The sequence below is a fragment of the Lepisma saccharinum genome, chromosome 9, assembly GCF_977018435.1.
Source record: "Lepisma saccharinum chromosome 9, izLepSacc3.1, whole genome shotgun sequence".
NCBI lineage: Eukaryota > Metazoa > Arthropoda > Insecta > Zygentoma > Lepismatidae > Lepisma > Lepisma saccharinum.
Genome location: NC_139237.1, coordinates 282,715 through 308,913, shown reverse-complemented (window position 1 = coordinate 308,913; position 26,199 = coordinate 282,715). Strand labels below are relative to the sequence as shown.

The 26,199-nt window shown below is 48.0% G+C and overlaps 8 protein-coding genes, 2 non-coding genes and 1 pseudogene across 10 annotated transcripts; 5 read left to right on the top strand and 6 right to left on the bottom strand.

Moving 5' to 3' along the window:
* The first annotated feature begins 6,040 nt into the window (after window positions 1–6,040).
* LOC145992927 (histone H2B-like) lies at window positions 6,041–6,412 on the top strand. Its single transcript, XM_083129313.1, has one exon. It carries the CDS (start codon window positions 6,041–6,043, stop codon window positions 6,410–6,412), a length of 372 nt encoding a protein of 123 aa, XP_082985439.1.
* A 2,140-nt stretch (window positions 6,413–8,552) lies between these two features.
* Window positions 8,553–8,671, bottom strand: LOC145993053 (5S ribosomal RNA). The gene has a single exon (XR_014442265.1). It is a non-coding gene; the product is annotated as a 5S ribosomal RNA (ribosomal RNA).
* A 2,211-nt stretch (window positions 8,672–10,882) lies between these two features.
* On the bottom strand, window positions 10,883–11,293 carry LOC145992926 (histone H3). Its single transcript, XM_083129312.1, has one exon. It carries the CDS (start codon window positions 11,291–11,293, stop codon window positions 10,883–10,885), a length of 411 nt encoding a protein of 136 aa, XP_082985438.1.
* A 243-nt stretch (window positions 11,294–11,536) lies between these two features.
* On the top strand, window positions 11,537–11,848 carry LOC145992925 (histone H4). Its single transcript, XM_083129310.1, has one exon. It carries the CDS (start codon window positions 11,537–11,539, stop codon window positions 11,846–11,848), a length of 312 nt encoding a protein of 103 aa, XP_082985436.1.
* Window positions 11,849–12,517: 669 nt separating this feature from the next.
* On the bottom strand, window positions 12,518–12,890 carry LOC145992585 (histone H2A-like; annotated as a pseudogene).
* Window positions 12,891–13,090: 200 nt separating this feature from the next.
* LOC145992924 (histone H2B) lies at window positions 13,091–13,462 on the top strand. Its single transcript, XM_083129309.1, has one exon. The coding sequence runs from the start codon at window positions 13,091–13,093 to the stop codon at window positions 13,460–13,462; it is 372 nt and encodes a 123-aa protein (XP_082985435.1).
* Window positions 13,463–15,618: 2,156 nt separating this feature from the next.
* On the bottom strand, window positions 15,619–15,737 carry LOC145993022 (5S ribosomal RNA). Its single transcript, XR_014442234.1, has one exon. It is a non-coding gene; the product is annotated as a 5S ribosomal RNA (ribosomal RNA).
* Window positions 15,738–17,946: 2,209 nt separating this feature from the next.
* LOC145992923 (histone H3) lies at window positions 17,947–18,357 on the bottom strand. Its single transcript, XM_083129308.1, has one exon. It carries the CDS (start codon window positions 18,355–18,357, stop codon window positions 17,947–17,949), a length of 411 nt encoding a protein of 136 aa, XP_082985434.1.
* A 243-nt stretch (window positions 18,358–18,600) lies between these two features.
* LOC145992922 (histone H4) lies at window positions 18,601–18,912 on the top strand. Its single transcript, XM_083129307.1, has one exon. It carries the CDS (start codon window positions 18,601–18,603, stop codon window positions 18,910–18,912), a length of 312 nt encoding a protein of 103 aa, XP_082985433.1.
* A 669-nt stretch (window positions 18,913–19,581) lies between these two features.
* LOC145992921 (histone H2A) lies at window positions 19,582–19,956 on the bottom strand. The gene has a single exon (XM_083129306.1). It carries the CDS (start codon window positions 19,954–19,956, stop codon window positions 19,582–19,584), a length of 375 nt encoding a protein of 124 aa, XP_082985432.1.
* A 4,219-nt stretch (window positions 19,957–24,175) lies between these two features.
* On the top strand, window positions 24,176–24,547 carry LOC145992920 (histone H2B). Its single transcript, XM_083129305.1, has one exon. It carries the CDS (start codon window positions 24,176–24,178, stop codon window positions 24,545–24,547), a length of 372 nt encoding a protein of 123 aa, XP_082985431.1.
* The last annotated feature ends 1,652 nt before the right edge of the window (window positions 24,548–26,199 follow it).

The following is a 26,199-nucleotide window of genomic DNA, read 5'->3' as shown; positions in this document are numbered from 1 at the left end:
TGGACTGGAGTTGGTTTCGTTAAAGCGAACGATGAACTGTCTGTTGTCCAAGAAGGAACGGAGAAGATTGAGTATGTGTGCCGGAAAACCAAGCCGGTCCAGTTTAAAGAGGAGTCCCTCGTGCCACACTCTGTCGAATGCCTTCTCCACGTCTAGAAAAACTCCAATTGTTGTGGCCTTCCTATTGAAGTTGATAGTGGCCATGTCTACGACCCTCATCAGTTGTGTGACCGTGTTGTGGTTGGGTCTGAAGCCGTGCTGGTAATCTGGTAGCAGCTGAGCCTGAGTGGTAAATTCTTGTAGCCGGTTTGCAAGTAGTCTCTCGAAAACTTTTGAAATGTGACTGAGGAGACTAATTGGTCTGTAGCTGGCTGGAAATAGGGAATTTTTTCCACTTTTGAGTATTGGACAAATGGTGGCCATCTTCCATTGCTGCGGAAAGTATGCTTTTAGTATCATTGCATTAAAGATGCGCGTGAGGTAGACTAACATCTTCCGAGTTCCCTTCCTCAAATCTTCTGGTGAGATTTTATCTATTCCTGGAGCTCGGCGAGGGTTGATATGAGATATTATCTGCGCAACTTGACGTGGGTTGAATAGCTGCGGTGGCAGATCTTGTTGGTTTATTTGTGGGAAATGTGTTGCCCATTCCTCTACTGCTTCAATTGTTTGATCATCGTATGGCCAGGGATTTGGTGAAAGTTGTTCCTGGTAGTGGATTGCTAATTCTTCAGCTTGCGTTTTCGGATCAAACTGTATCCCTGTTACTGTATGTAGAACAGGTGTAAGTTGTCTCTTCCGTTTCCCTTGGAGAGTGCTTGTGATTTTCCAGAAGGAGGATGGATTTCCCCGTGTTTCCTGCAGCGTTTTGTCCCATTTGTCTTCCATCGTTCTGATTATGTGGCGACGTATTTGTCTTTGCAATTTGTTTTGTAGTCGCTTGTAGTGTAGCTGCCTGGTGGTTTGGTATTTACGCCGTGCCCATCGTTTGGTTCTGATGAGCAGGTGAAGTTGAGGATCGTCCTTTTTGATGATTTCTTCAGGAGGTGTGAGTGTGGAGGACCTTCTTTTCGCATCCAAGATAGCTGCCGTTATCCTATGCACCGCTGTTTCAATCTCTTCTGGTGAGTGTATAACGTCTTGTAGATTGATGTTGGAGTTGAGTTCTTGTCTATACTGGTTCCATTCAGTGGTGCATATTTTCCTTCTTGTTGCCTCTCTCGTTAGTAGGTTGTGAGAGAGGGTGAAAAGGATCGGCTCGTGATCGGACTCTAGCGCAGATGTCACTGAGGGATCAGCTTGGAGTTGTAGTCCTTTTGTTAGTACTACATCCAGTACGTCAGGTCGGCCTTGGATCTTAGGGTAGTGAGTTGGGTCCCGTGGAGCTTGGACCACGAACCCAATGTTACCTGCTAGCTGTTGGAGTGCTCTCCCTGCGTTGTTTTCTGTTCTTGAATGCCAGTCTGGATGTTTGGCATTCAGGTCACCTGCCAGGATAACTTTTTGGCCTAGGTTGAAGACTGCACGAAAATCCGCATCTTCAATACGTGCCGGTGGGCTTGCATATGCTGCCAGGATAATGAAGCTCGTCTGTGGAGAGTAGATTTCCACAGCGAGCACTTCTAAATGGTTGAGGTTGGGTACTTGGATCTGACGGGCAGGTATGTTGGATTTCACAAGTAGGAGAAGTCCTCCCTTGCGTCTGTTTTTTCTATCGAGCCTGTAGACTGCGTAGTTTGACTGCTTGAATTGCTGCTGGCTGTTGAGATGTGTTTCATTGATGAGCATGACATCTGGATTATGTTCAATGATGAAGTGTCGTAAGAGGTGTCTTTGACGCCATAGTCCGTCCGCGTTCCATGAACATACGGAAATTTGGTGTTGTAATATGGTTGTTCTAGCGTTCGCCATGGATGAGCATTTCCATGAGAACCTCTATCATGGCTGTAACTTTGCCTGATCCCTCCGGTGCAGCAGCAATCCGCCGAAGGCCATTTTTGATGGCAGGTAAGTATTTCCTGAAGAAATCCCCTTGTAAAAAAGTGATTATTGTCTGGATATCTGATTGCAGTTCCATCTCTGCAGGTGGAGTGGTGGCTGCTGATATCTCCATGCTGTTGATCTGGTTTTGTACCTCAGTTATTGTTTCTATCTCAGCTGATAGGCGTTGTGGTACCTTCCAGGGGGCTGGTTTACCGGTCTTCTTTTCGGCCTGCAGGGATGTGCCTTCGCGCTCCTTCACTGTTTGGCGAGTTTTGGTTGGCTGAATTTCTGGCCGCTTTTCTGCCTTAGAAGGGCCTTTTTGGAAAACTTCTTTCCTCCTTCCCTCACTCTGGGATGGCTGGAGAGTAGGCTGGGCAGTCTTGGGTGGTGCTGTAGTTGGTTTAGCACGATTTACTGGAAGTTTTCCTTTTGTGTCTAGATCTGGCCTCTTTGGTAGTGGTCTGAAATCCTCAGGTTTCGGCGGTGGTGGTGCCGGTCTCACCTTCTGGGATGCTGAATAACTTGGGTTACGTGCCGCTTTCATTGCCTTGATTACTGGGCATCCTCTGTAACTAGCTGGATGTTCTCCAGAACATAAGGCGCATTTGGGTGCGTATCCGTCTCCCTTTTTGAGGCATTCTTTGGTGAAGTGGTCTTCTGCACATTTGACACATCTAGGATTGGCTAAACATGTCTCTGAACCGTGGCCGAGCCGTTGGCATCTGTAACATTGTAAGAGTACTTGTGCTCTGTAGGGTTCTACTGAAATTCTGTTGTAATCTATGTTTTCTAGCTTGGAGAAATCTTTCCAATTTCCTTCCCTGGCTAGAACAACTAGAAAGAGTGGGATTGGTATGCGTGATGAGGTGTTCCCTCGACGTGCCCTTTTTGTCATGATGCTGATCCGTTTGACCAGGAATCCCATATTTGTGAGGTCTTCTCTGAGCTGGTCAATTGGATGGTCTACTGCTAGCCCACGTATGACGCTTTTGAATGGCCGGTCTCTCTTGAGTACGCCTGATGCCATTTGCAAGGAGTTTACATCACAGTACATTTTTACTCGTTGAAAATCTTCTTTGTTTTGACATTGGATGGTGATACACGAAGCAGTATGTTTAACTGAAGGTCTTTCAGACATTTCATGCACTATTTTGGCGATAGTTGCGTATTTGTTCTGTATTTCATACAGAAAAATTGGTGGTGGTTTGTCTACTTTTGTCTGGCTGGCTGCTGGAGTGGCCGTAAGATTTGCATTGGTTTCGTTTGCACCTATGTTCTTTGCAGGTGCTGTATCCATCTTCTGTAATGGTTCGAAGGTGTTACTGATAGGTATATTCAGTCTTTTTCGCTGCTTAATTAAGCGTATGGTCCGCTTGGGGTATTGGAAATCTTCGGTGCCAGGAATGTAGTCCCCGTCTGTATCTGATGACGAAGAATCTGAATGGTATCTCTTGGCGTTTGAAGGTGGAGATTCGTCCATCTGCTCCTCCACAGATGATTTAGATTTAGATTTGTCCCCTGAAGGTGGGGATGATTGAAGTTGTGAGGTGTCCCCTGAAGGTGGGGACAACTGAAGTAGCTCTGGGGTCATGTTTGAGCTTTTAGTTGTCAGAACTGGAGGTATGGCGTGCCGCCCAACATCCAGTCGATCCGTCTTCGTTGACGATGATGATGTCGATGAAGCTGACATAGTCTTCTTCTTCTGCTTTTCTTCTTTACGCTTCTAGCAAATCTGATGATTTTACGTAAAAGAACATTTATTTTTTATTTTTGCCAGCCAGTTTGGTGGTTTTGTTAAGTAGTATTGAATCGCCGCGAATGAGAGCGTCCGGGAGACACGTCTCGAAGCGCCATTGGTCCGTCTGATATCAACCGTCCTTTCTTAAAAACGAATCGACGGAGGTGGCGCCCATCGAGGACCTGATGGGCTCGTGGCTGCGCGTGCCGGGTCTGCACATGCTCCCTATCTTTGGAAGGAACGAAATGTCTGACTGGGTGTTCTTTTCAGAGCATCTGGTCTCGCCGGGCGTTCTTCTTAGAACGACCGGCGCCATCTTAGAAAAAGCAATAGTCACGGCAACTGTCTTAACAAAGATCGTTGTCTAGGGAACATGACCGAACGAGCACCAGACTTCACGGCAAAGCGGAACGATCTCAACCCTCTTCACCAGGCTCGTGGGATGTAAGCAGTGGATTCGTCTTCGGCGAGCATCGCAAGGGCTGGATGGCAGTCGGGAGAGATCCAGGACGGACCAGAGACAACCCAGGATACGAGACCGAAGCAGACGACACACCCAGACAACGAGCCGCTTAGCCAGACTGGGCAGCTGGGAGGGGCGTGTAGGTGGATACCTTGCGGTGTTATACCAAGCCTACACGTGCAGGTGGATACCTTGCGGTGTTATACCAAGCCTGCACGGGGTGAGTTGGTGGCCCTTAGAAGGGCCGCTTGGTCCGACTGGGGACCGCGCGGAGTGAGATCGGCCTGGGTCGGCCCTTCCGGGGACCGGGAGGGGAAGCCGAGCCAACACCTGATACCTTTCCAAAGTTTAAACTGAGGAGCTCCCCTGTTCCAGAAGAGGACTCCGTTCGAGGAAGTCCTGGTCGTCCTGCGCAAAGCTATACTTGACTCAGAAGCACCCCGGGTGATTGGGGGGACGTAAGCCGGAGCGGCTCACTGGAGTTGGGTTCCCAGAAGCTAATCCGCTATCTCCCTGAAAACCCAAAAAGTATACTGTCCGCGGCCCTCGAGGTCGCATCCCGCTGAAGAGTCGGGGAAAGCTGAGCAAGGGGCGGCTATGGGCCGATTCAGCGGGGAAGTCGGAAGGGACGCGGTGACCGGGCTGGCGTTAGTCGTGAGCACTGGGAGGCCTGGGGGGGTTCCCCACGTGCAATAAAGCAGCCGGCCCGTGAACCAGCTGTGAGCCCTAACAGCACCGCTCTCCTACATGCCTTCTTTGGGGGGGGGCACCGGGGACCATGTGCGCGCCGCGTCGACCAAATATTTGGAAGATAATTACTGACCTCATCGGAAATTGTCCAAGGGGTATAGGCAAGCACATGGGCACGAAATGTGGTTCCCCCGGGTAGGAGCGCAAGTCCCCTTTTTCTCCAATGTTTTTACTGAGGCGAGGTGTCGGGGGAAGGGGAGGCGACCCCAACTGGTCTCCGGGAGAGGCCGGCCTTGGTCGGGATAGCTCTGCGGACCACCCAGTCACTCCTAACTGTCCACCGAAGGGGTACGAATACCCAGACTGACCCGACCCAGACTCCTCTAACTCCGACAAAGACGTCTATCTCATATTTACATTAACCCATCCCAAACCAACCTAACCAAACCAATTAATAATACTTTAGTTTCAGGCGAGTCAACGTTAAGTAGTTAGAAAAAGCTCCCCACTAACATACCCAATTAGTTTGAAACAATTAGAATCTCTCTCAAATAGGATACTTCCACTACCAAAACCTACCCCAACCCATCCTTACCAGGGGAAACCCGCAGAGGTAAACAATCTGGTACCCAAAAACCACCACCTAACCAAATAATACCATCCAAATAAAGCCACTGTCACTGTCACGCCCAGGTTTTCCTCCCTTCTTCGGGAGGTTTTTACTGGAATAATTAATCTAAAAGTATACCCGCACACGAATGTTGCGAATTAATTAAACTAGGAGGTTTTTACTGCCAATTTATGCATGCGGCAGGTTTTTTCCTCTATTACGCAAAAAGCTCTTTGTATCTTTCCTCTCTTCTATCTTCACCTTCACTTTCGCCTATAATTATATTTCCGGTAAGTGCCACACCAGGCAGACACCGTTTGATAAATACACAACTAGGTGTGCTTTCTTAGGTATTCCCTAACAAGCATGCTATGGAGGGCCCCGAGGGGGAAGGGAACTCACTCAGAGAACCCCGAACCTTAGGGGGACGCTTACAAGACGAGCGTAGCTGCAGACCTGTGCTGAGCCCCACTCATCCCGGCGTGTCCTTTGGGGGCCGGGAAAACTTAAAATTTCTGATTTCTGATTTCTGGCGCCCATCGAGTCTGTCTGCAACATGCCGCCAAAGACAAGTGGAAAAGCCGCCAAAAAGGCCGGAAAGGCCCAGAAGAACATCTCCAAGGGAGACAAAAAGAAGAAGCGGAGGAGGAAGGAGAGCTACGCAATTTACATCTACAAGGTGTTGAAGCAAGTTCACCCTGACACCGGCATCTCCAGCAAGGCGATGAGCATCATGAACAGCTTCGTCAACGACATCTTCGAGCGCATTGCCGCCGAAGCTTCCAGGCTCGCTCATTACAACAAGCGATCGACCATCACCAGCAGGGAGATCCAGACGGCCGTTCGGCTGCTCCTCCCCGGTAAACTGGCCAAGCACGCCGTCAGTGAAGGCACCAAGGCCGTGACTAAGTACACCAGCTCAAAGTAAACTCAAGGAAATAATTACCTTGCCGAAAAAGGCCCTTTTTAGGGCCAAAAATTGAATCTTGGAATTGGACGAACTTGTCTACCACCCCTCCGAAACGTACACTTACATAACCTAACGATATCTCAGCCTGCAAGCGAGAAGATTTTTGACCTTACGTATATATAAAAAAAAAATGCTTTTAAGGTACGACCTTAACCAGCACGTAATTTACAAAAATAGGCTAAATTTCCAAATTTTTTAGTTTCTTTTGCTGAATAGGACTTTTAGAGTTACATTTGGACAAAATGCCACTGCAAAAAAATAACCTAAGACTTGGAACAATTATTGATTCGGCGCATTATTATTTTGGATGAACACATAAAATAAACTTGTATATTTAACAAAAATAACTTTCAGGTTTCTATTTCACAATTGTACGTTTGTTACTAGAGTATGGCAGTGAAAGGTACACACAGATTAATATCTGCATATACTCGGTTAGGTTTTGTTAGGTCGTGATTTTATTTCATTTTTCGTGTTTTCCTTCATTTTACTTTCAAAATTACTTTCAGTTTTCTCCACGAGCAGGGAAAAAGGAAGAGTTTGGCAGTCACATTCATAATTTGCACTAAAAGGGCTCACTTAACTTCTATGAAAGGGTGAGAACTGGTACGCTCAACGAAGTGTGACATTTGGCGGGAACCGTTGCATTTGAAATCGGTTACTCCAAGAATTGATCTGAACGTTGTTTCCAGAGGGCGGCGGCATCGGGGGGGGGGGGGGGTGGAACTTCAACTTACGATCCCGGAAGATTAGCATTTTTTTGTTCAGTTAGGGGTGGGGTTCGAACGCCTACATGCCTCCATTCGGTATCATTACATGCTGACTACACAACGAAAGTGTACGCGAATTTTTGAAGAGGAACCAAAGTTGTCTTACGCAAGGTCCTTTTTCCAGGAATTTGTCTCGCGTTCGTCTGAACCCAGATCCTCTGGGAGGTTAGGTTACGTTGACATGGCAAAAAAAAATGTTCATTCCATCCTATGCATTAATATTAGGGGTGTGCGGGATCCCGAAAAGTCGGGACCGGGGGGGGGATCCTGTCCCGATCCCGACTTCGGGAAATGACTTCCCGACTCCCGACCAGTCGAGAAATACCGAATGGTCATTTTATCGTTAATTCGTTTGCTGCAAAAAGTAACGGTTATGTAACGGTCTGCTGCCAAAAGTAACGATTTCGTAACCGTCTGCTGCCAAAAGTAACGGTTTTGTAACCGTTCCCTGCTAAAACTAACAGTTTCGTAACCGTTTACTGCCAAAAGTAACCGTTTCGTAACAGTTTACTGCCAAAAGTAACCGTTTTGTAACAGTTTACTGACAAAAGTAACCGTTTTGTAACAGTTTACTGACAAAAGTAACAGTTTCGTAACCGTTTGCTGCCAAAAGTAACCGTTCCGACCAGGACCTTCCCCACTTGCCTTCTGCTAAATTGTCCACTAGCGGGGACACTTTCACATCACTGCACTGATCGAGCATTCCCTTTCCGAAGGGAAAAGACGCGAGATTTGACATGCATCGGTTGAAACAGAACCTCGGTTTACGTGTCCTCGCCAACGAGTATGCGACATTTCCAATTCTTTATTCTGCGTGTGCACACCCCCCCCCCCCGCCCCGGTGCGTTTCGGGCGAAATTGCCAACGGATCAGGGTTGCCGGGCCGGGACTATCCCTTTAGCGAACGCCTCCTTCCACGGCGATGGCATTTTGCAAAAAAATAAAAACGCCCAAAAAAAACACACTCCCTGCAACCGCCGGCACGTATCCTCGCCGAAAACTACCAACGCCGGGCTCTTCGGGGAGCGACGCGGCGGATCCGCCGGGCAGGGGAGCGCTCGCTCCCCGCCGGGATTATGGCGGCCGCCGGTAATAAGAACGCACCCTGCAACCCCGCAAGCCCCAAAAAACAGAAGAAAGTCGCCTTCCCCGATATTCATATATACTAATATACATTCTTCACTTATATTATTATTATTATTTGATGACAGGTATATTGAAAAAAAAAAAAAAAAAAAAAAAAAAGCGATTCTGCAAAAACTGTCGGTGATTGATTGGCTTCAATTCACAAATAAAAGGCCACTATGAACCTTGAAAAAGAAAAAGGATGCCAACAGCACCTGGTGTTCCCAGGCGGTCACCCATCCAAGTACTGACCAGGCCCGACGCTGCTTGACTTCGGTGATCGGACGAGAACCGGTATATTCAGCGTGGTATGGCCGTTGGCGAAAGATACTGCTTTCGGTAAGGTACATATAGTCCAACTTCTCGTTTTCGGGGAAATGTCTCGTCTCGTGGGCACTGCCAAGAACGTGTAGAAGAAACATAACAAATAATTATACATTTCATTGTAGTCATAGTGAGAAATGTGCTTTAACACCCTTCCAGAGATGTGTGAACATAAAAGCTACAAGATAGAGAAGAAGAAAATTTAGTGCAGTGAATAAAAGTGAATCTCATGACCAACCTTTTTGATTCCACACTATATACCCAGGACCTAACAACGAAAAAGTGATTGGGCTCGGTTAGTTCGTATGAACTTTCCAGCCTGATCATTACCAGTGCGTAGTTATATATATATATATATATATATATATATATACTCTCCAGCCTAGCTATTTCCTATTTTTGTGCTATCTTCGGACAACTTCATCGAGTTCTCGAATACGCGCTATTCCCACAAACCAAAGTAGGCAACGGGCACCTCGACACAAACTATTACATTATTATTATTTATCGGCGGAGAGCAGGAAGGGCCGCGCTAACTTTCGGTGCAAATGGCTGCTTTCGAATCGAACCACAGTCCTCATGCGATAGATTTTCGCCTATAAACGAAATTAAAGGCTATACATTGGAAGTAGGCCAGCTTCGTTCAAACACAGGCGTGTGCGACACACGCTACTTCGGAGATTGGCTTGAGAGGCCTGTCGTATGCTCAAGGCACCTGATTCTCAGCAAGAGAATAGGGGAAGGATTGAACTTCCATCTCCTCCGTGCAACCGACGCACCTTCTACCTTTTCTCAGAGAAAACTAAGGAAATCACGGGCATATGGAGGTCGCGCGTACACCTACGGTGAGTTTGACACGAAGGAAGCGAGGAACGTGGAAGTCGTGGGGACGGACTGCGGCACTTCACGGCTACTTCAAAGTTTCCGGAACGTACCCAACAACGAGGGATGCTGGTGCTCTCTAGCTCAGCACTGAAAAAATTAATCTTGGAAAGAGGAGGAAACACACTTACCGTTGTGGCAACTACAAACTTCAGTTTGCTTCGGCCCGCCTGAGAGCTGCTCTCGCTCCGGTCCGCGCTCCGAGAGAAAAGGGGGTCGAAACCTCGGCGCGGGGATTCATTTTCGTTCCGAAAAGAGCGTAGATATGGCAGATACGGCATCAGCTCCCTCAGCCCCGACGGCGGCTTCGCCCAAGAAGTCCTCGAAGGCGAAAAAGCCGAGAACGGCTCCTTCCCATCCCAGGACATCCGAGATGGTGAACAACGCTATCAAGAACTTGAAGGAGCGCGGAGGCTCTTCCCTGCAGGCCATCAAGAAGTACATCACCCAGAACTACAAGGTCGACGCCGAGAAGCTCGCGCCCTTCATCAAGAAGTACCTGAGGAGCGCCGTGGCATCAGGTTCTTTGGTGCAAACCAAAGGAAAGGGTGCCTCCGGATCTTTCAAACTCAGCGCTTCGTCGCTGAAGGAGAAACCGGAAAGCGGGGCTGTTTCCAAGACCAAACGCTCGGCTCCCAAGGAGAAGAAACCGGCAAAGAAAGCTGCCCCGGCCAAGCGACCAAAGAAGACCGGCGAAAAGAAGAAGGCACCTGTTGCAAAGCCAAAGAAGTCTCCATCGAAAGTGAAAAAGGCAAAGACGCCCAAGAAACCAAAGGCGCCAAAGCCAAAGAAGGCTGCCAAGCCCAAGGCAGCAAAGAAGGCTGCACCAAAAAAGAAGTAAAATGGTTGAGCACGCAAGTGTTCCCCATAAAAAGGTCCTTCTGAGGACCATCAAAATTCTCCTGGAAGGAGCGAATTTGCACGATCACTCAATCTTATAACCTTTCCTTTCATCGGACACGGTGTCATCCTTTCCCTTCCATCCATGCATTTTCTTTTTTAAAAAAATGAAAGCAATACACTAGTCACATTATGTCGTCATAATTTGTTTGACTTCGTTTCCATCGATTCTATGAAATGAACTGCGAGTAAGATATTAGATTTAAAGATTTAGCGAGAGCTTTATTATTAAAACTGAATATTCATGAAATATCGCCCAATTGCTTCGGCATTATTATTTTAAATAACTTTTGGATAAACGCGAGGATAGGGATGGAATTGACAATAATAATAAAAAATAAAGAGAGATACGACCAAAACGTACTTTCCAAGTAGGATTTGTGGTCCTCAAAAGGACCGATTGTTTGCCAAGGGCAGCGGAATGCGCTTAAGCACGCTCTCCACGAATGCGGCGGGCGAGCTGGATGTCCTTTGGCATGATAGTGACACGCTTAGCGTGGATGGCACACAAGTTGGTATCTTCGAAGAGACCGACGAGGTAAGCCTCGCTGGCCTCCTGGAGAGCCATGACTGCGGAACTCTGGAAGCGCAAGTCGGTCTTGAAATCTTGAGCGATCTCGCGGACGAGACGCTGGAAAGGAAGCTTCCTGATGAGCAACTCGGTGCTCTTCTGGTAGCGACGGATTTCTCGAAGAGCCACGGTACCTGGCCTGTACCTATGGGGCTTCTTCACTCCTCCGGTGGCGGGAGCGCTCTTCCTAGCTGCCTTTGTGGCGAGCTGCTTCCTTGGGGCCTTGCCTCCGGTGGATTTTCGTGCAGTTTGCTTAGTCCGGGCCATTGTCGCGTGCTTGTCCTAAGCGTTTCCGTTTCAAACAATCGCGCCAACCAAAAATCATGCCTTTATATGCTTTGCCCTGAAAGGTGCCGTGCATGCTCCTGATTCGTGAAATCAAACCGAAAAGCGGATTTCCCATTGGCTCCCGCCATTCTGCCCCCCTCTGTCGAAGGCGTACAAAACTGAGCCGGCTCGCCGGGAAGGCTTCATTCTCATCTTTCGAATCCACGTACGTGCACTGCAGAAATGACAGGCAGAGGTAAAGGAGGAAAGGGACTCGGCAAAGGAGGTGCCAAGCGCCACCGTAAAGTTCTCCGAGACAACATCCAGGGTATCACCAAGCCCGCCATCCGCCGTCTTGCCCGGCGAGGAGGTGTGAAGCGAATCTCCGGTCTCATCTACGAAGAGACACGCGGCGTCCTCAAGGTGTTCTTGGAGAACGTTATCCGCGATGCCGTCACCTACACGGAGCACGCCAAGAGGAAAACCGTAACCGCCATGGACGTCGTGTACGCACTCAAACGTCAAGGCAGAACCTTGTACGGTTTCGGAGGTTAAGGGCTCTAGTTTGCCTGTCCTCCATCTTGAAAAATCGGCCCTTCTAAGGGCCACAAATCTTTTCTTTGAGGAAGGAAATGTCAGCTTTCAACTTTCCCCGAACCTTACCCCCTGATCCCAGCCTCGATTCGAACGATTTCTCTCGTCTCGAGTTCATAATGACATAAGAATGATTGAAATAATTGAGAATTCAACAAAAAATATTCACGCGAGGACTCTCAGCATTCGCTAGATGACTACCCACCCTTCGTTCGTCGTTTAGCAAAGCAAAAGAAATTTATGTGAAATTCAGATTGCTTCTGTCAAATTATAACATCAATTAATATAACTCAGGCGAACATATATATATATTTTTTATTATTATTATTTTCAGTGCAGCTTGACTCCACCGAAAACAAAACACACGTCATAATCTCTATGCTATCAAAATTTACAAGATGTATACGTACAGGTAAGCCACTATTCTCTGACATTATCGGAAATAGGCAAAAAACATTGAATCAACACAGGATTTGCATGCCAAGTTACATGGATTGTCAGTCCTGATTAGACTACAGACTTCAAACTTGAAAACTTAAAAAAATGGAGTAGACAATGACCCTTTCCTAAGGTAATTGGTGGCCCTTACAAGGGCCGATTTGCTAGAAGCTGAGGGGGTAGGGTGTCAGCTTAAGCTTTCTTCTCGGTTTTCTTGGGAAGAAGGACCGCCTGGATGTTGGGCAGCACGCCACCCTGGGCGATCGTGACCAGAAAGGAGCTTGTTCAACTCCTCGTCGTTTCTGATGGCCAACTGCAAGTGACGGGGGATGATCCTGGTCTTCTTGTTATCGCGAGCAGCATTGCCGGCCAACTCCAAGACTTCGGCTGCCAAATATTCCATGACGGCGGCCAGGTAAACCGGTGCACCGGCACCGACACGTTCGGCATAATTGCCCTTTCGCAAAAGTCGGTGGATTCTGCCGACGGGGAACTGAAGTCCGGCTCGGCTGGAGCGAGACTTGCTCTTTCCCTTCACTTTTCCTCCCTTTCCGCGTCCAGACATGATGATCTCTTGCTATCGATACAACGTGAAAACACAAATTTTTGCCAGCCAGTTTGGTGGTTTTGTTAAGTAGTATTGAATCGCCGCGAATGAGAGCGTCCGGGAGACACGTCTCGAAGCGCCATTGGTCCGTCTGATATCAACCGTCCTTTCTTAAAAACGAATCGACGGAGGTGGCGCCCATCGAGTCTGTCTGCAACATGCCGCCAAAGACAAGTGGAAAAGCCGCCAAAAAGGCCGGAAAGGCCCAGAAGAACATCTCCAAGGGAGACAAAAAGAAGAAGCGGAGGAGGAAGGAGAGCTACGCAATTTACATCTACAAGGTGTTGAAGCAAGTTCACCCTGACACCGGCATCTCCAGCAAGGCGATGAGCATCATGAACAGCTTCGTCAACGACATCTTCGAGCGCATTGCCGCCGAAGCTTCCAGGCTCGCTCATTACAACAAGCGATCGACCATCACCAGCAGGGAGATCCAGACGGCCGTTCGGCTGCTCCTCCCCGGTGAACTGGCCAAGCACGCCGTCAGTGAAGGCACCAAGGCCGTGACTAAGTACACCAGCTCAAAGTAAACTCAAGGAAATAATTACCTTGCCGAAAAAGGCCCTTTTTAGGGCCAAAAATTGAATCTTGGAATTGGACGAACTTGTCTACCACCCCTCCGAAACGTACACTTACATAACCTAACGATATCTCAGCCTGCAAGCGAGAAGATTTTTGACCTTACGTATATATAAAAAAAAAAATGCTTTTAAGGTACGACCTTAACCAGCACGTAATTTACAAAAATAGGCTAAATTTCCAAATTTTTTAGTTTCTTTTGCTGAATAGGACTTTTAGAGTTACATTTGGACAAAATGCCACTGCAAAAAAATAACCTAAGACTTGGAACAATTATTGATTCGGCGCATTATTATTTTGGATGAACACATAAAATAAACTTGTATATTTAACAAAAATAACTTTCAGGTTTCTATTTCACAATTGTACGTTTGTTACTAGAGTATGGCAGTGAAAGGTACACACAGATTAATATCTGCATATACTCGGTTGGGTTACATTAGGTTAGGTTTTGTTAGGTCGTGATTTTATTTCATTTTTCGTGTTTTCCTTCATTTTACTTTCAAAATTACTTTCAGTTTTCTCCACGAGCAGGGAAAAAGGAAGAGTTTGGCAGTCACATTCATAATTTGCACTAAAAGGGCTCACTTAACTTCTATGAAAGGGTGAGAACTGGTACGCTCAACGAAGTGTGACATTTGGCGGGAACCGTTGCATTTGAAATCGGTTACTCCAAGAATTGATCTGAACGTTGTTTCCAGAGGGCGGCGGCATCGGGGGGGGGGGGGGGGTGGAACTTCAACTTACGATCCCGGAAGATTAGCATTTTTTTGTTCAGTTAGGGGTGGGGTTCGAACGCCTACATGCCTCCATTCGGTATCATTACATGCTGACTACACAACGAAAGTGTACGCGAATTTTTGAAGAGGAACCAAAGTTGTCTTACGCAAGGTCCTTTTTCCAGGAATTTGTCTCGCGTTCGTCTGAACCCAGATCCTCTGGGAGGTTAGGTTACGTTGACATGGCAAAAAAAAATGTTCATTCCATCCTATGCATTAATATTAGGGGTGTGCGGGATCCCGAAAAGTCGGGACCGGGGGGGGGATCCTGTCCCGATCCCGACTTCGGGAAATGACTTCCCGACTCCCGACCAGTCGAGAAATACCGAATGGTCATTTTATCGTTAATTCGTTTGCTGCAAAAAGTAACGGTTATGTAACGGTCTGCTGCCAAAAGTAACGATTTCGTAACCGTCTGCTGCCAAAAGTAACGGTTTTGTAACCGTTCCCTGCTAAAACTAACAGTTTCGTAACCGTTTACTGCCAAAAGTAACCGTTTCGTAACAGTTTACTGCCAAAAGTAACCGTTTTGTAACAGTTTACTGACAAAAGTAACCGTTTTGTAACAGTTTACTGACAAAAGTAACAGTTTCGTAACCGTTTGCTGCCAAAAGTAACCGTTCCGACCAGGACCTTCCCCACTTGCCTTCTGCTAAATTGTCCACTAGCGGGGACACTTTCACATCACTGCACTGATCGAGCATTCCCTTTCCGAAGGGAAAAGACGCGAGATTTGACATGCATCGGTTGAAACAGAACCTCGGTTTACGTGTCCTCGCCAACGAGTATGCGACATTTCCAATTCTTTATTCTGCGTGTGCACACCCCCCCCCCCCCGCCCCGGTGCGTTTCGGGCGAAATTGCCAACGGATCAGGGTTGCCGGGCCGGGACTATCCCTTTAGCGAACGCCTCCTTCCACGGCGATGGCATTTTGCAAAAAAATAAAAACGCCCAAAAAAAACACACTCCCTGCAACCGCCGGCACGTATCCTCGCCGAAAACTACCAACGCCGGGCTCTTCGGGGAGCGACGCGGCGGATCCGCCGGGCAGGGGAGCGCTCGCTCCCCGCCGGGATTATGGCGGCCGCCGGTAATAAGAACGCACCCTGCAACCCCGCAAGCCCCAAAAAACAGAAGAAAGTCGCCTTCCCCGATATTCATATATACTAATATACATTCTTCACTTATATTATTATTATTATTTGATGACAGGTATATTGAAAAAAAAAAAAAAAAAAAAAAAAGCGATTCTGCAAAAACTGTCGGTGATTGATTGGCTTCAATTCACAAATAAAAGGCCACTATGAACCTTGAAAAAGAAAAAGGATGCCAACAGCACCTGGTGTTTCCAGGCGGTCACCCATCCAAGTACTGACCAGGCCCGACGCTGCTTGACTTCGGTGATCGGACGAGAACCGGTATATTCAGCGTGGTATGGCCGTTGGCGAAAGATACTGCTTTCGGTAAGGTACATATAGTCCAACTTCTCGTTTTCGGGGAAATGTCTCGTCTCGTGGGCACTGCCAAGAACGTGTAGAAGAAACATAACAAATAATTATACATTTCATTGTAGTCATAGTGAGAAATGTGCTTTAACACCCTTCCAGAGATGTGTGAACATAAAAGCTACAAGATAGAGAAGAAGAAAATTTAGTGCAGTGAATAAAAGTGAATCTCATGACCAACCTTTTTGATTCCACACTATATACCCAGGACCTAACAACGAAAAAGTGATTGGGCTCGGTTAGTTCGTATGAACTTTCCAGCCTGATCATTACCAGTGCGTAGTTATATATATATATATATATATATATATATACTCTCCAGCCTAGCTATTTCCTATTTTTGTGCTATCTTCGGACAACTTCATCGAGTTCTCGAATACGCGCTATTCCCACAAACCAAAGTAGGCAACGGGCACCTCGACACAAACTATTACATTATTATTATTTATCGGCGGAGAGCAGGAAGGGCCGCGCTAACTTTCGGTGCAAATGGCTGCTTTCGAATCGAACCACAGTCCTCATGCGATAGATTTTCGCCTATAAACGAAATTAAAGGCTATACATTGGAAGTAGGCCAGCTTCGTTCAAACACAGGCGTGTGCGACACACGCTACTTCGGAGATTGGCTTGAGAGGCCTGTCGTATGCTCAAGGCACCTGATTCTCAGCAAGAGAATAGGGGAAGGATTGAACTTCCATCTCCTCCGTGCAACCGACGCACCTTCTACCTTTTCTCAGAGAAAACTAAGGAAATCACGGGCATATGGAGGTCGCGCGTACACCTACGGTGAGTTTGACACGAAGGAAGCGAGGAACGTGGAAGTCGTGGGGACGGACTGCGGCACTTCACGGCTACTTCAAAGTTTCCGGAACGTACCCAACAACGAGGGATGCTGGTGCTCTCTAGCTCAGCACTGAAAAAATTAATCTTGGAAAGAGGAGGAAACACACTTACCGTTGTGGCAACTACAAACTTCAGTTTGCTTCGGCCCGCCTGAGAGCTGCTCTCGCTCCGGTCCGCGCTCCGAGAGAAAAGGGGGTCGAAACCTCGGCGCGGGGATTCATTTTCGTTCCGAAAAGAGCGTAGATATGGCAGATACGGCATCAGCTCCCTCAGCCCCGACGGCGGCTTCGCCCAAGAAGTCCTCGAAGGCGAAAAAGCCGAGAACGGCTCCTTCCCATCCCAGGACATCCGAGATGGTGAACAACGCTATCAAGAACTTGAAGGAGCGCGGAGGCTCTTCCCTGCAGGCCATCAAGAAGTACATCACCCAGAACTACAAGGTCGACGCCGAGAAGCTCGCGCCCTTCATCAAGAAGTACCTGAGGAGCGCCGTGGCATCAGGTTCTTTGGTGCAAACCAAAGGAAAGGGTGCCTCCGGATCTTTCAAACTCAGCGCTTCGTCGCTGAAGGAGAAACCGGAAAGCGGGGCTGTTTCCAAGACCAAACGCTCGGCTCCCAAGGAGAAGAAACCGGCAAAGAAAGCTGCCCCGGCCAAGCGACCAAAGAAGACCGGCGAAAAGAAGAAGGCACCTGTTGCAAAGCCAAAGAAGTCTCCATCGAAAGTGAAAAAGGCAAAGACGCCCAAGAAACCAAAGGCGCCAAAGCCAAAGAAGGCTGCCAAGCCCAAGGCAGCAAAGAAGGCTGCACCAAAAAAGAAGTAAAATGGTTGAGCACGCAAGTGTTCCCCATAAAAAGGTCCTTCTGAGGACCATCAAAATTCTCCTGGAAGGAGCGAATTTGCACGATCACTCAATCTTATAACCTTTCCTTTCATCGGACACGGTGTCATCCTTTCCCTTCCATCCATGCATTTTCTTTTTTAAAAAAATGAAAGCAATACACTAGTCACATTATGTCGTCATAATTTGTTTGACTTCGTTTCCATCGATTCTATGAAATGAACTGCGAGTAAGATATTAGATTTAAAGATTTAGCGAGAGCTTTATTATTAAAACTGAATATTCATGAAATATCGCCCAATTGCTTCGGCATTATTATTTTAAATAACTTTTGGATAAACGCGAGGATAGGGATGGAATTGACAATAATAATAAAAAATAAAGAGAGATACGACCAAAACGTACTTTCCAAGTAGGATTTGTGGTCCTCAAAAGGACCGATTGTTTGCCAAGGGCAGCGGAATGCGCTTAAGCACGCTCTCCACGAATGCGGCGGGCGAGCTGGATGTCCTTTGGCATGATAGTGACACGCTTAGCGTGGATGGCACACAAGTTGGTATCTTCGAAGAGACCGACGAGGTAAGCCTCGCTGGCCTCCTGGAGAGCCATGACTGCGGAACTCTGGAAGCGCAAGTCGGTCTTGAAATCTTGAGCGATCTCGCGGACGAGACGCTGGAAAGGAAGCTTCCTGATGAGCAACTCGGTGCTCTTCTGGTAGCGACGGATTTCTCGAAGAGCCACGGTACCTGGCCTGTACCTATGGGGCTTCTTCACTCCTCCGGTGGCGGGAGCGCTCTTCCTAGCTGCCTTTGTGGCGAGCTGCTTCCTTGGGGCCTTGCCTCCGGTGGATTTTCGTGCAGTTTGCTTAGTCCGGGCCATTGTCGCGTGCTTGTCCTAAGCGTTTCCGTTTCAAACAATCGCGCCAACCAAAAATCATGCCTTTATATGCTTTGCCCTGAAAGGTGCCGTGCATGCTCCTGATTCGTGAAATCAAACCGAAAAGCGGATTTCCCATTGGCTCCCGCCATTCTGCCCCCCTCTGTCGAAGGCGTACAAAACTGAGCCGGCTCGCCGGGAAGGCTTCATTCTCATCTTTCGAATCCACGTACGTGCACTGCAGAAATGACAGGCAGAGGTAAAGGAGGAAAGGGACTCGGCAAAGGAGGTGCCAAGCGCCACCGTAAAGTTCTCCGAGACAACATCCAGGGTATCACCAAGCCCGCCATCCGCCGTCTTGCCCGGCGAGGAGGTGTGAAGCGAATCTCCGGTCTCATCTACGAAGAGACACGCGGCGTCCTCAAGGTGTTCTTGGAGAACGTTATCCGCGATGCCGTCACCTACACGGAGCACGCCAAGAGGAAAACCGTAACCGCCATGGACGTCGTGTACGCACTCAAACGTCAAGGCAGAACCTTGTACGGTTTCGGAGGTTAAGGGCTCTAGTTTGCCTGTCCTCCATCTTGAAAAATCGGCCCTTCTAAGGGCCACAAATCTTTTCTTTGAGGAAGGAAATGTCAGCTTTCAACTTTCCCCGAACCTTACCCCCTGATCCCAGCCTCGATTCGAACGATTTCTCTCGTCTCGAGTTCATAATGACATAAGAATGATTGAAATAATTGAGAATTCAACAAAAAATATTCACGCGAGGACTCTCAGCATTCGCTAGATGACTACCCACCCTTCGTTCGTCGTTTAGCAAAGCAAAAGAAATTTATGTGAAATTCAGATTGCTTCTGTCAAATTATAACATCAATTAATATAACTCAGGCGAACATATATATATATTTTTTATTATTATTATTTTCAGTGCAGCTTGACTCCACCGAAAACAAAACACACGTCATAATCTCTATGCTATCAAAATTTACAAGATGTATACGTACAGGTAAGCCACTATTCTCTGACATTATCGGAAATAGGCAAAAAACATTGAATCAACACAGGATTTGCATGCCAAGTTACATGGATTGTCAGTCCTGATTAGACTACAGACTTCAAACTTGAAAACTTAAAAAAATGGAGTAGGCAATGACCCTTTCCTAAGGTAATTGGTGGCCCTTACAAGGGCCGATTTGCTAGAAGCTGAGGGGGTAGGGTGTCAGCTTAAGCTTTCTTCTCGGTTTTCTTGGGAAGAAGGACCGCCTGGATGTTGGGCAGCACGCCACCCTGGGCGATCGTGACCCCAGAAAGGAGCTTGTTCAACTCCTCGTCGTTTCTGATGGCCAACTGCAAGTGACGGGGGATGATCCTGGTCTTCTTGTTATCGCGAGCAGCATTGCCGGCCAACTCCAAGACTTCGGCTGCCAAATATTCCATGACGGCGGCCAGGTAAACCGGTGCACCGGCACCGACACGTTCGGCATAATTGCCCTTTCGCAAAAGTCGGTGGATTCTGCCGACGGGGAACTGAAGTCCGGCTCGGCTGGAGCGAGACTTGCTCTTTCCCTTCACTTTTCCTCCCTTTCCGCGTCCAGACATGATGATCTCTTGCTATCGATACAACGTGAAAACACAAATTTTTGCAAAAAAAAAAAAAAAAAAAAAAAAAAAAAAAAAAGAAAGAAAAAAACCCCGCCCCCAAAGGAGCTCGCGGGGGTGAGTGGTGCCCGACCTAAGTCAACCGGCAACCATACCGAAAGGCGCAGACCTCGCCTGAAACACTAATGCACTCTCCAAGCACATTATAGCCTCATGTTCGGTCTTTTGCCTAGGTACAATCTTCCCTTCGGGATAGATCCAGTCCAGCCGGATTTCTCCCTCGGGGAAACCTCCATTCCATGCAGGCATGCACTAGTATGCAAATCTACCTACGTGGGACATCGAATACTTTAACTAAATCTGGTTTCAACCCTATGGAAAGAGGATTTTTACCAGACGGCGAAAATTAGACAGACAGAAAAAACTACAAGAGACAAAAAAGAGAAATAGAAGGGAAGCTCCCGAGGATAAAATTCTGCAAGCAGACAAAACCTCGGATGTCTTGGAATAACAGCTTCATCTAGATACTGGTGTGTGAAAAAAACCCACGTTGAAGGGGGGCTAAAAAACACACACCCTATTGGTTCCTATCCTTACGGGGAGGATGGAGTCGGGAATTTGGAAGGGCAGGTAGGTAAAGCCCGAAGGCTCTCTGCAAATCTGTGTGTTAGTTGGACCTACTCATTCCGACTTACAACCTTATTTGAAACAAACATCGAAAATGAATTTTGAATTAAAGCCGAAAAAAGCCGCATCGGAAGTTAACTGCCAAAGACGTCTGCGTGAAAGAGAGGAGAAGTCGTTGCTTGGGATGTCTGTCCGTTAGAGAGAACTCGTCTGTTTCTCCGGGCATTGTTACTTTTGCTTCAGATCGGGATTTAAGACAGCATTGGCTTTTCATTGCCTTAGGGGCGGGTGACTTCTCGCAGGACCAGTCCGACGGCCGAGGCCGGTCTGAAATCTGTCCCCTTGCGGGGTATCGGTAATAACCACACCCAGAGCTTACGTCATTGCAGTGTGGGTGACTGCTGCTACGGGGGAACCACCTTTGTGCCCATGTGCCTTCCTATACCCCTTAGGTCCATTTCCGAGTCGGGGTAATTATCACCGGCCTAGCCCTAAAACCGATGACGCGAAAGAACACATGGTCCCCTACGCCCGAGAGCGCACAGCAGTCGGGGGGTGCTGCCGGGGGTCACCACTCCCCGACAGACTTTGGGTGGAAAGGCCCTTCTGAGGGCCACCAACCCGGTCGGTTTTGATCTGCCTTTGCTGTCCGCTGTCCTTTTCCTCCGCATCCGCTTCTTTGCCCAGGTCCACGCACTCCTTTCTCCCCCGGTTGAGTTTTCGGCTACCGGTTTTTCGAGATATCCCCCCCCCCCTGAGAAGGAGGGGGAAGAAACTCTATCGTCAGTTGCACTTGGTCCCGTTTTTTCTCTTTCCCTAAGGAACATCGGAGATTTCGGCTTTTTGGTCCTAAGAAGGGCCGTTTTGCCGTTGAGCGACGAGTGCTTTCAGCCCTAAGAAGGACATCCTGCACTTTCTGACAATTTCGATGGACAAATCGTTCTTTCGCTAAGTTTCTCTTCACTTTGGCAATCCTGAAAAGGAAATACCTCGGTATCAGAGAGTCGGAGATTTTTCGGGTACCAAGCTTGTTGCAACTGGGAAGCCGGCGACCGGCACTTTCCCCGAGGGAGATTGGAGCTTCAGAGCCCTCTCGTCCGGCAGGCGAACGAGAACGTACGTCCGGGGTACGTGTAATTTTGAATTGGGCTGTGCGCTTAGTTGTCACCGTTAGGATCCACGCACGCGCCCCCCCCCCCCCTTCCCGCCAAAAAGTTAGACAATGGGGCCGCCGAAGTTCCACGATGCTTGACTGCCGCCGATTTCCGCCGACTGCTGCCTCCCATCCTGGAATCTCGGTGTTCTCGCTGCCTGCTGTCTGGTACTGGATTCAGTCATGTTCTCTATGCATTGCTGCTGTGCCGAAAGGTCCTTCCCCAAATTTAGATAGAGAGCATGTCCACACAAATTTTTGCCAGCCAGTTTGGTGGTTTTGTTAAGTAGTATTGAATCGCCGCGAATGAGAGCGTCCGGGAGACACGTCTCGAAGCGCCATTGGTCCGTCTGATATCAACCGTCCTTTCTTAAAAACGAATCGACGGAGGTGGCGCCCATCGAGTGACGCCGAGGGACTGGTGGCTCCGAGCGCCGGCGTTGGACATGCTCTCTATCTAAATTTGGGGAAGGACCTTTCGGCACAGCAGCAATGCATAGAGAACATGACTGAATCCAGTACCAGACAGCAGGCAGCGAGAACACCGAGATTCCAGGATGGGAGGCAGCAGTCGGCGGAAATCGGCGGCAGTCAAGCATCGTGGAACTTCGGCGGCCCCATTGTCTAACTTTTTGGCGGGAAGGGGGGGGGGCGCGTGCGTGGATCCTAACGGTGACAACTAAGCGCACAGCCCAATTCAAAATTACACGTACCCCGGACGTACGTTCTCGTTCGCCTGCCGGACGAGAGGGCTCTGAAGCTCCAATCTCCCTCGGGGAAAGTGCCGGTCGCCGGCTTCCCAGTTGCAACAAGCTTGGTACCCGAAAAATCTCCGACTCTCTGATACCGAGGTATTTCCTTTTCAGGATTGCCAAAGTGAAGAGAAACTTAGCGAAAGAACGATTTGTCCATCGAAATTGTCAGAAAGCGCAGGATGTCCTTCTTAGGGCTGAAAGCACTCGTCGCTCAACGGCAAAACGGCCCTTCTTAGGACCAAAAAGCCGAAATCTCCGATGTTCCTTAGGGAAAAAGAAAAACGGGACCAAGTGCAACTGACGATAGAGTTTTTTCCCCCTCCTTCTCAGGGGGGGGGGATATCTCGAAAAACCGGTAGCCGAAAACTCAACCGGGGGAGAAAGGAGTGCGTGGACCTGGGCAAAGAAGCGGATGCGGAGGAAAAGGACAGCGGACAGCAAAGGCAGATCAAAACCGACCGGGTTGGTGGCCCTCAGAAGGGCCTTTCCACCCAAAGTCTGTCGGGGAGTAGTGACCCCCGGCAGCACCCCCCGACTGCTGTGCGCTCTCGGGCGTAGGGGACCATGTGTTCTTTCGCGTCATCGGTTTTAGGGCTAGGCCGGTGATAATTACCCCGACTCGGAAATGGACCTAAGGGGTATAGGAAGGCACATGGGCACAAAGGTGGTTCCCCCGTAGCAGCAGTCACCCACACTGCAATGACGTAAGCTCTGGGTGTGGTTATTACCGATACCCCGCAAGGGGACAGATTTCAGACCGGCCTCGGCCGTCGGACTGGTCCTACGAGAAGTCACTCGCCCCTAAGGCAATGAAAAGCCAATGCTGTCTTAAATCCCGATCTGAAGCAAAAGTAACAATGCCCGGAGAAACAGACGAGTTCTCTCTAACGGACAGACATCCCAAGCAACGACTTCTCCTCTCTTTCACGCAGACGTCTTTGGCAGTTAACTTCCGATGCGGCTTTTTTCGGCTTTAATTCAAAATTCATTTTCGATGTTTGTTTCAAATAAGGTTGTAAGTCGGAATGAGTAGGTCCAACTAACACACAGATTTGCAGAGAGCCTTCGGGCTTTACCTACCTGCCCTTCCAAATTCCCGACTCCATCCTCCCCGTAAGGATAGGAACCAATAGGGTGTGTGTTTTTTAGCCCCCCTTCAACGTGGGTTTTTTTCACACACCAGTATCTAGATGAAGCTGTTATTCCAAGACATCCGAGGTTTTGTCTGCTTGCAGAATTTTATCCTCGGGAGCTTCCCTTCTATTTCTCTTTTTTGTCTCTTGTAGTTTCTTCTGTCTGTCTAATTTTCGCCGTCTGGTAAAAATCCTCTTTCCATAGGGTTGAAACCAGATTTAGTTAAAGTATTCGATGTCCCACGTAGGTAGATTTGCATACTAGTGCATGCCTGCATGGAATGGAGGTTTCCCCGAGGGAGAAATCCGGCTGGACTGGATCTATCCCGAAGGGAAGATTGTACCTAGGCAAAAGACCGAACATGAGGCTATAATGTGCTTGGAGAGTGCATTAGTGTTTCAGGCGAGGTCTGCGCCTTTCGGTATGGTTGCCGGTTGACTTAGGTCGGGCACCACTCACCCCCGCGAGCTCCTTTGGGGGCGGGGTTTTTTTCTTTCTTTCTTTTTTTTTTTTTTTTTTTTTTTTGGCGCCCATCGAGTCTGTCTGCAACATGCCGCCAAAGACAAGTGGAAAAGCCGCCAAAAAGGCCGGAAAGGCCCAGAAGAACATCTCCAAGGGAGACAAAAAGAAGAAGCGGAGGAGGAAGGAGAGCTACGCAATTTACATCTACAAGGTGTTGAAGCAAGTTCACCCTGACACCGGCATCTCCAGCAAGGCGATGAGCATCATGAACAGCTTCGTCAACGACATCTTCGAGCGCATTGCCGCCGAAGCTTCCAGGCTCGCTCATTACAACAAGCGATCGACCATCACCAGCAGGGAGATCCAGACGGCCGTTCGGCTGCTCCTCCCCGGTGAACTGGCCAAGCACGCCGTCAGTGAAGGCACCAAGGCCGTGACTAAGTACACCAGCTCAAAGTAAACTCAAGGAAATAATTACCTTGCCGAAAAAGGCCCTTTTTAGGGCCAAAAATTGAATCTTGGAATTGGACGAACTTGTCTACCACCCCTCCGAAACGTACACTTACATAACCTAACGATATCTCAGCCTGCAAGCGAGAAGATTTTTGACCTTACGTATATATAAAAAAAAAATGCTTTTAAGGTACGACCTTAACCAGCACGTAATTTACAAAAATAGGCTAAATTTCCAAATTTTTTAGTTTCTTTTGCTGAATAGGACTTTTAGAGTTACATTTGGACAAAATGCCACTGCAAAAAAATAACCTAAGACTTGGAACAATTATTGATTCGGCGCATTATTATTTTGGATGAACACATAAAATAAACTTGTATATTTAACAAAAATAACTTTCAGGTTTCTATTTCACAATTGTACGTTTGTTACTAGAGTATGGCAGTGAAAGGTACACACAGATTAATATCTGCATATACTCGGTTGGGTTACATTAGGTTAGGTTTTGTTAGGTCGTGATTTTATTTCATTTTTCGTGTTTTCCTTCATTTTACTTTCAAAATTACTTTCAGTTTTCTCCACGAGCAGGGAAAAAGGAAGAGTTTGGCAGTCACATTCATAATTTGCACTAAAAGGGCTCACTTAACTTCTATGAAAGGGTGAGAACTGGTACGCTCAACGAAGTGTGACATTTGGCGGGAACCGTTGCATTTGAAATCGGTTACTCCAAGAATTGATCTGAACGTTGTTTCCAGAGGGCGGCGGCATCGGGGGGGGGGGGGGTGGAACTTCAACTTACGATCCCGGAAGATTAGCATTTTTTTGTTCAGTTAGGGGTGGGGTTCGAACGCCTACATGCCTCCATTCGGTATCATTACATGCTGACTACACAACGAAAGTGTACGCGAATTTTTGAAGAGGAACCAAAGTTGTCTTACGCAAGGTCCTTTTTCCAGGAATTTGTCTCGCGTTCGTCTGAACCCAGATCCTCTGGGAGGTTAGGTTACGTTGACATGGCAAAAAAAAATGTTCATTCCATCCTATGCATTAATATTAGGGGTGTGCGGGATCCCGAAAAGTCGGGACCGGGGGGGGGATCCTGTCCCGATCCCGACTTCGGGAAATGACTTCCCGACTCCCGACCAGTCGAGAAATACCGAATGGTCATTTTATCGTTAATTCGTTTGCTGCAAAAAGTAACGGTTATGTAACGGTCTGCTGCCAAAAGTAACGATTTCGTAACCGTCTGCTGCCAAAAGTAACGGTTTTGTAACCGTTCCCTGCTAAAACTAACAGTTTCGTAACCGTTTACTGCCAAAAGTAACCGTTTCGTAACAGTTTACTGCCAAAAGTAACCGTTTTGTAACAGTTTACTGACAAAAGTAACCGTTTTGTAACAGTTTACTGACAAAAGTAACAGTTTCGTAACCGTTTGCTGCCAAAAGTAACCGTTCCGACCAGGACCTTCCCCACTTGCCTTCTGCTAAATTGTCCACTAGCGGGGACACTTTCACATCACTGCACTGATCGAGCATTCCCTTTCCGAAGGGAAAAGACGCGAGATTTGACATGCATCGGTTGAAACAGAACCTCGGTTTACGTGTCCTCGCCAACGAGTATGCGACATTTCCAATTCTTTATTCTGCGTGTGCACACCC

Coding starts and splice junctions, on each gene's coding strand:
- LOC145992921 (XM_083129306.1), bottom strand. CDS start 19,956: ATGTCTGGACGCGGAAAGGGAGGAAAAGTGAAGGGAAAGAGCAAGTCT.
- LOC145992920 (XM_083129305.1), top strand. CDS start 24,176: ATGCCGCCAAAGACAAGTGGAAAAGCCGCCAAAAAGGCCGGAAAGGCC.
- LOC145992924 (XM_083129309.1), top strand. CDS start 13,091: ATGCCGCCAAAGACAAGTGGAAAAGCCGCCAAAAAGGCCGGAAAGGCC.
- LOC145992923 (XM_083129308.1), bottom strand. CDS start 18,357: ATGGCCCGGACTAAGCAAACTGCACGAAAATCCACCGGAGGCAAGGCC.
- LOC145992927 (XM_083129313.1), top strand. CDS start 6,041: ATGCCGCCAAAGACAAGTGGAAAAGCCGCCAAAAAGGCCGGAAAGGCC.
- LOC145992922 (XM_083129307.1), top strand. CDS start 18,601: ATGACAGGCAGAGGTAAAGGAGGAAAGGGACTCGGCAAAGGAGGTGCC.
- LOC145992926 (XM_083129312.1), bottom strand. CDS start 11,293: ATGGCCCGGACTAAGCAAACTGCACGAAAATCCACCGGAGGCAAGGCC.
- LOC145992925 (XM_083129310.1), top strand. CDS start 11,537: ATGACAGGCAGAGGTAAAGGAGGAAAGGGACTCGGCAAAGGAGGTGCC.